Source organism: Schistocerca serialis, chromosome 7, assembly GCF_023864345.2.
Source record: "Schistocerca serialis cubense isolate TAMUIC-IGC-003099 chromosome 7, iqSchSeri2.2, whole genome shotgun sequence".
NCBI lineage: Eukaryota > Metazoa > Arthropoda > Insecta > Orthoptera > Acrididae > Schistocerca > Schistocerca serialis.
In genome coordinates, this window is record NC_064644.1 from 176,688,403 (window position 1) to 176,700,081 (window position 11,679).

The 11,679-nt window shown below is 38.2% G+C and overlaps 1 protein-coding gene across 1 annotated transcript; it reads right to left on the bottom strand.

The window, feature by feature from the left end:
* Positions 1-765: 765 nt before the first annotated feature.
* On the bottom strand, positions 766-8,768 carry LOC126412691 (uncharacterized). Its single transcript, XM_050082402.1, has 2 exons — positions 8,637-8,768; positions 766-3,105 (listed from the first exon to the last, which is right to left on the bottom strand). Exon 2 carries the CDS (start codon positions 3,100-3,102, stop codon positions 835-837), a length of 2,268 nt encoding a protein of 755 aa, XP_049938359.1. The 5' UTR covers positions 3,103-3,105; positions 8,637-8,768; the 3' UTR covers positions 766-834.
* Positions 8,769-11,679: the final 2,911 nt, after the last annotated feature.

Here is an 11,679-nt window from a genome sequence, read left to right on the forward strand (position 1 = left end):
TTATTTGTGTATCTCTAATAGCATGAATCCCCCGTGACTTAGGTAAGCAATCTTCTTTGTAAAACAACTGTATTTTCCCAGTACCCTGCCAGAGAACTGAAGTCTGCCATTTGCATTACATATAACTGTGGCTACATAATAATTCCATTTCATACCCCTACAAATTGTTACTCCCAGGTATTCATACAAATTGACCAATTATAATTCTGAATCAATGATATAATAGTCATTTTTGTTTTATTTTGTGAAATGAGCACTTCGATATCCTTGACATTTACAAGTTGCCAATCTTTGCATCAGTTTGAAATTTTATCAAGATCTGAATGAATATTTGTGCAACATTTTTCATACAGGTCACATCACATGATCAGCAAGAGCTCCAACATACTTCTCTGGCGCACACCTTAAGTTACTCCTACATCTGTCAATGATTTTCCATCCAAGATGACATGCTGCTTCCTTCCTACTTTGAAATCCTCAATCCTGACACAAATTTTAATTAATGCCCTATATCATGTACTTTCTTTAATATGCATTTGAGCTGTATCAAGTCTAATGCATAACACAACTTGCAGCAAGTTAACTTTAAGATTCAAAATTACTAAAACATGTTAACAGATTTTTGCTCATAGTAGGGCACCTAGTATGACAGTTAATATCCAGCCACATAAAAAAAATACTTTAAGAATTGTGCAGTAGCTTAAATGAAGCACTAAAAAAATTTGAAGCAAAAGTAGCTCGTTTTACAAAAATAAATATAATTACATAACAACAATGATAATTAAACACAAATGATTTGCCATTTTTAAAAAGCCTAACCACCATACATTGTATTTATATTTTCTTTTTATTTCTATTTCTATTTTTCACATTATGCGTAGCATAGAAATTACTTCCAATCTTTTTAGGCCGATTTTGTCTTTCTATTCTTCTTCGCATTTTACTTGTTAGCTGAGGAAGAGAAGCACTGTCTTGATCAACCTTTCGTCTTTTCTTGTGTTTCAGATTTGTTACCTGGAAATTACCACTTGTTGATTCCACACTAACATTATGCTTACTTTCAAAGTATTCGTCATCAGAATCAAATAGAGATGAACTGTCACTATCACCATTACCGCCCCCTTTCTGGTTTTCTGCACTATTTTCATTGTCCACTTCACTATCTGAATCTTCTACAGAACCCTCACTGTCACTGAAGTCTGAAGGATTATCTTCACAACCTAGTTTCTGTCTTAGCTCTCTGTCCTCCTTAGCAATATATGGCAATGCCACTTTTATTTTACTAAAGTTCTGCATTACTTTCAACAAAGGTTCCTTCTTATTGCTGTCTTGCGTGATTTCCTCATTTATCTGCATATTAACTGTAGCCTGTGTTTCAACTGACATTTCACATTCTTCCACAGATTTTATTGGATCGGCTCTTTCCTGTATGACACTAGCACTATTATGATTACCTGATACATTATCATTTGTATTCTCATTAGATACTTTATTCTCACTTTCAGTGGTGACAATTTTCCCTTCATCTTCTTTGTCAATGGTTTTCGTTGTTGGTACTTCACTTCTGTTACCTGTTTCCTTTATTTCAGTAGTGCATGGGGTTTGGCTATTACTGCTTTCATTTGCAGGAACAGAACTTTCATTTCCATGTTCACTGTTTCCTGTTTGCTCCTTCATGGAAAGAGGAATCTCAAATCCAGGTGGCATAACATAGAAGGGCAACTTCCCTCTCTGCCAATCATTGAGAATGATGCGGGAAACTATTGTAATATCAGGTTCACCTCCTTTCAAAAGCTTCCCAGTTCGAAATGCTAATTTCTCAAGAAATTCTTCAGCTGTTTCCCAGCCATCTACTTGGTATGTTTTAACAATGTATTCTCTCTTAACACGCTCAAGGACAGGTGGAATATAGTCCTCTGGGTTTTGAACTAGCTCAACCCTCACTACTCCCTTAAGAACTTTCTCAGTATCAGTTTCTGCTGATGGGTACACAACACCTGGACAGTCTATCAGGTAAATTCGCCTCATTAAAGTGACATACTGCCACACTTTGGTTTCACCAGCTATTGGTGCCACTTTGCATACCTTCTTTGAGCGAAGTGTGTTAATTATAGAGCTTTTTCCCACATTTGGGTATCCTATGAGGCCAACACTAATCTGTTTCTTATCAATATGAAGCTTTGAAAATTGTCTCAGTAGGTTTATCAGAGATCCTTTACCAAAAGGATGTGTTATAGAAGCATGAAATGCTATCGTAGGATATTCTGAGCTGAGGACAGCAACCCATCTTTGTGTCACCCACGTGGGGACCAAATCAACTTTATTCAAAATAAATATGAGGTGTTTATGAGGCTTTTCTGTCTTCAAAAAATTTTCAATGTATGGGCACCTGGTGCCTAATGGATCTCTGGCATCTAAAACTTGCAACACAACATCAGAAGAGTCAATCACCTTGTGTAGCTCATTCCAAATACGTTTACTCTGCCCAGCTGCCATTATCCACTCCCGGGGTGCATCTTTAATACCGCTGTCCTCTTTCACTAAATCACGATCTTTATCTTCTTTGTAATTAGCAGCACTACTTTCAGCCATTTTTGATAAGTTTTCAAGATCTCCTACTCTTATATGCGGTCTCTTTCTGCTTTTTTTAGGCCCAAAAACACTGTCAAAACTTTCTGTGTCTAAAATATGTACTCTTGTGTTCTTAGCTTTCTCATTCAACAGTGTTATTGGCAGCTTTGTTGGTTTCATAACAACATCATATGGATTTTTTACAGCTACTCCTAATTCCTCTTGAAACTTCTGGAGTGCATTTTGTGTGATGACACGAGAATTCCCAAACCATTTCTGATTTGGCTCAATTCTTGCCACTGTACCAGATGCTAATTTCCCTTGAAAAGGTGCTGGACTTATGATTTTTCCTGTTCTATCTCGTTTTGGTTTGAAGTTCCTGTACATCTGAAGACGCTTAATTGTAGATTTCGTTCGTACTTTTGCAACTCCCTTCAGTCCTTCTGTCCTTCGTTCTGGATTCATGCTGTGACCAGACCGGTTGAACCCCTCTTTTCTGGGGGCTTTATTTTCAGATTTACTCTTTGCCATGATCTACAAAAGAAAAAAAAAATGCTTTAATGGAACATCCTAAATACTTTAATGAAATTCATCATAGGATAGGAAGGAAAAAACATTATGCACATGAAGCAAACAAACTGAAAAAAAGTCTTGCTGTGTAATTCTGAAAACTACAACTTACACTGTGTGATCAAAAGTATCTGGACACCCCCAAAAACATAAGTTTTTCATGTTAGGTGCAATGTGCTGCCACCTACTGCCAGGTACTCAATATCAGCTACCTCAGTAGTCATTAGACATTTTGAGAGAGCAGAATGGGGTTTTCCATGGAACTCTTGGACTTCGAATGTGGTCAGGTGATTGGGTGTCATTTGTGTCACACATCTGTACGATATATTTCCACACTCCTGAGCATCCCTAGGTCCACTGTTTCCGCTGTGATAGTGAACTGGAAATGTGAAGGGACATGTACAGCACGAAACCGTACAGGCCGACCTTGTCTGTTGACTGACAGAGACCGCCGACAGTTAAATAGGGTCGTAATGTGTAATAGGCAGACATCGATCCACACCACCACACAGGAATTCGAAACTGCATCATGATCCACTGCAAGTACTATGACAGTTAGGTGGGAGGTGAGAAAACTTGGATTTCATGGTCAAGCGCGGCTGCTCATAAGCCACACATCACGCCAGTAAATGCCAAACAACGCCTCGCTTGGTGTAAGGAGCATAAACATTGGACAATTGAACAGTGGAAAAACACTGTGTGGAGTGACAAATCACAGCACACAATGTGGCAATCGGATGGCGGGTGTGGGCATGGCGAATGCCCGGTGAACGACATGTGTCAGCACGTGTAGTGCCAACAGTAAAATTAGGAGGCCGTGGTGTAATGATGTGGTCGTATTTTTCATGGAAGGGGCTTGCACTCCTTGTTGTTTTGCATGGCACTAGCACAGAACAGGCCTTCATTGATGTTTTAAGCACCTTCTAGCTTCCCACTGTTGAAGAGCAATTCGGGGATGGCGATTGCATCTTTCAACACAATCGAGCACCTGTTCATAATTCACGGCCTGTGGCATTTGGTTACATGACAATAACATCCCGGTAATGGACTGTCGTGCATGAGTCCTGACCTGAATCCTATATAACACTTTTGGGATGTTTTGTAACGCTGACTTCGTTCCAGGCCTCACCGACTGACATCGATACCTCTTTTTAGTGCAACACTCCAAGAAGAATGGGCTGCCATTCGCCAAGAAACCTTCCAGCACCTGATTAAATGTATGCCTGCGAGAGTGGAAGCTGTCATCAAGGCTAAGGATGGGCCAACACCATACTGAATTCCAACATTACTGATGGAAGGTGCCATGAACTTCTAAGTCAATTTCAGCCAGTAGTCGGAATACTTTTGATCACACAGCGTATCAACAACAACAACAATAATAATAATGCATCAAATCACTGGGCTCTAAAAACAAAATATGAACAAAATTTGGGTTTTGGCTACAGAAAGGGAAGAGGCATATCATTTTGGCACTAGAATATTATTACAAATAAAAATGAATTTCATCACTGATTTGCATACTGTAATAAACCTAGAAACGTATCTCTGGCAGATGCTGGGGCAACCTAACAAAAATCATGAAACATATGCCCCACTATTGGAAAGATTATTTGAGTTACACAAAAGTGGAATCCAGAAAGTCAATGGACAGCAATGAAAAGCCACAATATGCTTGTTCAAAATTTCCAATCAAAAAACTTTAAATCAACTGGAATCACACAATATTTCCACACATTGGCTAAGGTTTGCTACTGACAGTACATTACGAGATGACACCACATGTAGTCAAGATATCAATTAAATTTCCATCTATTTTGGAGGACTATCAATCAACAGTAATAAAATCAGAATAACTGTTGCAGTATCACCTGGGCAAAACAGAATATGGTATGATGAGTTTTGTAATTAATCTGAATCATAAGACAGAATAGATTCTGCACTGTAATTAGGATAACAATTTTAATATTAAATGAGTTCATATTGGGAAGGAAGCAAACAATTGCACTTACTAGAAAAGGGAAATAGTCCATTTATATTTTATCAATATAATTAATTCACTTTTTGCAAGATTTCTTTTTAGCTGCTTAAGATATAAACTGACACAAAGTGATGGCTTCTTAAACGTAATTTTCAAAATCAGTGCCTCCATGAAATATTCAGCAGCTCTCTGGCAAGTTTCCAATGTCTCTCTTCCAGCATGGGCACATTCCTTGTATTCCATTATTTCTTCAGGGTCATAGTCTTTAAAAGAGTCTTTAAGAAAAGCCTCTAGTCACATTTTTCCTGGACATTCCTCACAATGTTGGAGCATACAATTTTTTGATTCCAAACTGCATACAATTTTTTCATCAAATTCTCATAGTCATCTTGAATGGATGTTGCTGAAGCCAACATTAATTTGACATTTTGATGTCTTGCACATACACATACTGAATGTGACCCAGAAGCACCACTGTACTACACCACTTCAGGCTGAGCTCACAAAGTTTTGAGGTGCTTAGTTCATTTACATATTGCTTACAATAAGCAATAAACATTTCTTTAAGGTTACAAAGGAGTAGGTGTTTCTCCTTGTGAATCTTATACTATTAAAAGACACTACAACTACACATTTTTTTGATTTACAACTTCAAATTGTATTAATTTTTGCATTTATCAGTAATCCATTTTCCCTAATTTTGATAGGTATTCTTACTCATCAGTATGCAAGATCCAGAAATTAAACAATATAGCTTTGAAAGCTTAAAGGATGCTCTATCCAGCTGTGACAAGAAAAATAGGATTGAGGTAGACACAGTTGAGATATTGTCCCCCAAAAATACCCTAAAATTTGCACCTAGAAAATTTTGGCCAAATTTGCAGGTGCATATCTTTTCATGTGGGCATCCAGTACTAATTAAATTTGATTGGTATATAGACATCATAAGTAGGAATAGTTTTGATGTGATTGGCTCATACGAAAAGTAGCAGTGGTCGGTGAAACCATGTCTCTCAGAATAGCGTGATGAATTTTTAAGCCACTTTAGAGGCTTGTATCTATATTTAGGTATGGCTAAATCCCTAATTTTTGCAAGGGTGTGATTCAGTATTTCTGTCTATGTATATTAAAGCAAATGCCCAAATGTCTGCTAGAACTTTTAAAAAAGCCTAGCAAAGTTGGCACATTTGCACCTTCCTACATGATGTGAAGGTGAGTAGCCTCTCTTTAAAATCCCCCAAGAATTCAACCACTTAAGGTACTAGTCTGAAATTTGGTATATAACCACCAAAGCCCATGTAGAACCCTCACACCAAATTTCATTAGAGTTTGAGATGGCTGATTGGGGACACTTTTCAATATCGCTCCCTTTGATGTGGAATGACCCTACTACCATGTTTTTATTGGTAGATAATTATGTACCTTGCCCTGTACTGTGTAAAACCCAATTTTCTTTATTCTAGACACTAAAGTACTATCTATAAACTTAGTCAAATAGTTTCCATTTCTTAACTTTTGCAAGGTTTCGATATTTTTCGAAAGAACCGAGTTTTAGTGTATGTATTTACCCGATCAAATGTGTGTCAACTAACACTCCTCGCCAAGCATATCCCTGTGTCATTTCATACAAAGAACAAGCATAAGAAATTATGATTATATCAGAGGGATCTCAGGAGGTTGTTACAGGGCCATCTTTGACAAAATACAGAAAGTACTAAGTACACAATCTAGGAACTTTCTGGGATTTACTATGATCAATGTAATCTGACAATGTGAAAGAAAGATTATATTGTGAAGATTACTGTGTGGTGGTGCAGCATGTCTACACAAGAAGCAGGACAGAAAACAGTTATCTTGCAATTTTTGTTTTTAAATACTCGATCTATTTTTAAACACGATTCTAAGAACATATATTTTCTATTAGGAGTCATGCTCTCTAACCTAAGCCAGTAGATGTCTGATGATTCAGAGCAAATGTTACAGCGAAACAACCCTTCAGTAAATGAGCAACCATACCACCATTTCTACTCTAAATCTCAGGCTTTAGGCAAAAATAATACTGTAGTAGGCCTAATGCATAACTATTATTTTATACCCTGCAGAAATCATAACTTTAATTGTGTAAAACAGTTAAAACATTGGTTACCTCTGTGTACTACTCCCCTAAAGAATAATACTTATAAGACAGAGCTTACTCTTTCTGTACCGCAATCTCACCCTAGGTATTTTAAATGTATTTGCTGCTTTCCTCTACCACCTGCATCTTCCATCTAAAATCTATCAGAAGAATGTGTACAATCTGTTATCCATGCTGTGAGGAAAGTTACAATAAAATCTGACAAAACAGTATAAAAGTATACAGTCATTACAAAGCAGGCAGGGTGCTTAATTATGGAATGAAGTATTTTGACCTAATATTATATGACAACAAACATACAGATATAGATCCAAATCACACTATAAATTAAGTTACAACTTATTATGTTTCAATTAACATATTCATCTGATTTTTAATTTCATATCTTATTTGTCTGCAGACATTCACTACAGAACTGAAGCAGTACCTTATGAAGGTGCTTTATTTAGGCTACTATGAACGTCTATTTTTTTCTTATTGCAAACGGCCACTCAAATAGTATCACCATGTGATTATAGAACATGTAACTGCAGTAATATAATAGTGACACGTAATGAACAATAACATGACAGTAAGATTACAGTGTCTTCCTTATTGCTGGGAAAGCATGTTCGTTCATTTTCTTTAGTTTCTGAGAGACTCTGATGGTCTCTGCCATTTGCATCATGACAGCCTATGATACGATGGTCTATATCATTTGCATCAATGACAGCCTAAGATATGATGGTCTATGTCATTTGCATCATGACAGCCTAAGATATATAGCACACAACCATCGAACACTAAAATTAGAATATACATAATCCATCCCAAATGCTGAAAGTGGCAAAGAGGCCTGATTTGTAGCGTAGCCCAAGGTCTTGGTTCACTTTTATCGGCACTGAATCTGGGTTAAATATGCATATTATGTCCATGTATGCAACTTAAAATAACTGACTGTTTGCACGTGTAACTTACAAGTCATGCCTACAAGCATCGATGCATTTTATACAATGGTCAGGCAATAATTTTTGACTCATTATGGTTGGGGCAGTTAACCGGAGGTTAATAACACGTACATATATAACAACATAACCTTAGGCCATGGGAATCATCTGAAAGAAATGTCAAGGTAACTTTGATCTCGTTCACTAGGCTTAAATGTGCAGTCCTGCGTTGGCAACAACGGTAGGTAAACTTTATAATATAGTTGAAAATGATCGAAAAACACAAAGTTAAACCACCCTCATAATTATGATAGTTGATTATGTCGCAGTGACTGTTTCTGTGTTGAGCAATTAACAAAGTTAATTCCTGTAAACAACACGTGCAGAAATATCACACACTCACGCAACGATGATTAGCACATGATAATCACAAAATAAAATATAAAATACTCACTGAATCGGAAAAACACTACACACTGCCAAAAATCAAACTCTATTTTATGTTTCGTTTGCTATTAAACTCTGTCACACTGCTTTATTTACACTTTCCGTTTAAACACACACGTCCCACAAACTATCAGAGAACATCATCCGAAAACATACCGTCCCCGTACATTTATATATCAGTCTGATGGCGCAAGTCGAACTAGTATATTCGAATCACATATGATGGAGAATGCTTTGTATAGTTGAGGAAGTAATGACCTGAATTTAAAAGCAATCCAAATATTTTAATTGATTATCTACGTAATTAAATATAAGTCTTATTTGTATCTTCTTATGAAACTAGAACGAACGAAGTTTGACGAAATTGAACGGAACGAGGCGCGACGGATCGTTAAGACATTTACAATGCATTTCATACGGCGGCTTTCACATAGGATGCCTAAGGAAAGGAAAGAGACGTCAACAGATCAAAGTATCTAGGAAAGAAAGTTTTGACATTGATGTTAGTGGTGAAACGGTGTCGTCGTCTCCTTACGTTGGAAGTTAACCTATTCTTACTGCGCTCACCAAGGAGGTATCAGCCTTGGGGCTTACACTCGTTATAGGCCAGTTCCACTGTCTGTCACGGCACAGTCATATCACGGCACCGTCACGTCAAGGTGTATTCCCACCGTCCATTACGTCACGGCAAGTCAAGTCAATTTCAAGTCACTTGATCTCAACTCGCTTTCCTGTTCTCAACTGTTCTTTTCGTGGGAAGAGCTCCGAAGTCTACGCCCCATGGTTGAGACGATGACCAAACAGATACAGGCATTATAGTCAAGGACTGGTCCTAATAGAAGGTTACATTCACAATGTTCCTCTGCCCCTCAATATCAAAATCGCAACCAATATCAAGCTAGCCCTACTGACATCTGCTGACTTGAAGCTCAAGCTGAGAAGTGCACAAAGCTGTTCGACCACCCAGACAGCAAGGATGACCTAGATTAGGTGCGACAGATCGCAACAATTACAAACAGTGATGCCAACAAATGGAGCGTCATTTCACAACCATTCACAGATGGCAACACAGTGGAAAAATACGCCATTTGCAGCAGTACAGCACCTGGTGCAACGACTCAGTCACTACTACAACTGGCGTTCATATGGAAGCGTGGTGGTTACATATTTCTCACAAAACTTCTGGTCTGATTTTCTTTATTGGCATTGGCTCACATATCAGCACAGTCCCTTTCTATTGTGCAACGTCTGGTGAGCCTCTACGTTTAATGGCTGCAAAAAATTCTGATATCCACACTCATAGCCACAAATATCTGAAGATTTATGTAGACTCTGCTTCTCATTTTTTATTTTTGTGGTCTCTGACATCACTCAGCCTTTCTCAGACGCTAATTTCCTTTCTCATTGCGTGCTTACTGTGGACTTAACTGAATCCATGTCTAATAAACGGGATCAATGGCCACAATGTCACTGGAATTCAGCGTCGATCTGATACTAGCTTGGTGAGAAGAGTTGACAATATAAATACACAGTTCTTTCAGAAAGCTAGCACTGAACATATTTGGAGTGACATCAATCACATAGAGCTACATGGAACAATGCAACTTAAGCACAGTACTATGCATTACTTATGAAAAGCCCCAGGCTCACTTATTTAACAATGCATCCACAACATTGCACCAGAGCGCCTAATAGTGATTTGGGCAATCTTTGAGGAAATGCTTCACTCGGGAACTGTACATCGTTCTGACTGTTGAAGGACATCTCCTCTACACCTGGTATGTAAGAAGGGTGCCTTGAGGCGTCCTTGCAGTGATTACCACAGATTGACCATTCAAGCACCTCTAACAAATGCACTGTCTGGTCACAACACAAGGGCAAGTGAGTACTCAAATGGACTCCAGAAATGGACAAGGCTTTCTGTAATCTACAGGAGAGCCTCACAGAGGCAGTGCTACTTGCCCATCCTGTACCATCTAAGTCATTGGCTATTATTGTAGACACCAGCCAAAGAGCAATTGGTGACACTCTACAGCAAAAGTCAATGACTGGTGGCAGTCGTTAAGCCTTTTTTTCCTTTTTTTAAAAAAAAATTAAAGCCATGCAAAGAAAATGTGCTTATAATAGACAGTGTGAGGCAGTTTGCCCTGAAATCAAAGCCCAGCCAGTTACTATTTTTACAGACCACAAGCTAATTGTGGCAGCCTTTCAATATATCAGTGGTAAATGTTCCCCCCCCCCCCCCCCCCACGATGCTGACAAATTGAATTTACCATGGACATGTGTCATATTAAAGGTACAAAAAATATAGCTGTCGACTTTAAGTTTCTCACATTTGCAGTTTGATAGACATTCTAAAAAATCTGAAAAGGGAAATGCAGAGGCTCAATCTAAATATAATGAGTGCCAGCGAAATGAAATGAACAGAAAACAAGAATCCAAGTCAGACGAGTAGAGGGCAATATCAACAGCAGCAGAAAATGACATAATGGTAGTAGGATTCGTTACGAATAGGAAGGTAGGGCAGAAAGTGAGTAACTGTGCTCAGTTCAGTGATAGCATTGCTCTCATCAGAATCGACAACAAAGTATTAACTGTATTTTTCTTACTTGTCACTTCTTCTTCCGTGTGTTTTTGCTTTTAGGAAGCTTTAATTGTCGAGTGCTATTAATAGAGTTCCATAGATTTCGCGTTTGTTTTGAATACAGTCAGAGAGAGTCCCTTTAGTCAGCTATAGTGCCAGTAGTGTCGTCGTAACCACCGTCTGCTTCACGTCTGCTGTGCAGCGAGCTACCTTAATTTAAGTATTATCTATTTTTCTTACTTGCCACTTCTTCTTCCGTGTGCTTTTGCTTTTAGGAAGCATTAATTGTCGAGTGCTATTAATAGTGATCCATAGATTTCGTGTTTGTATTGAATACAGTCAGAGGGAGTCCCCTTAGTCAACCATAGTGCCAGTAGTGCTAGTGTTTGTTTTCAATACAGTCCAGAGACAGGTAGTGCTATTTTCAGCGTTTTCTACAAGAAGTGGCTAGCAACCACAGTTTAGT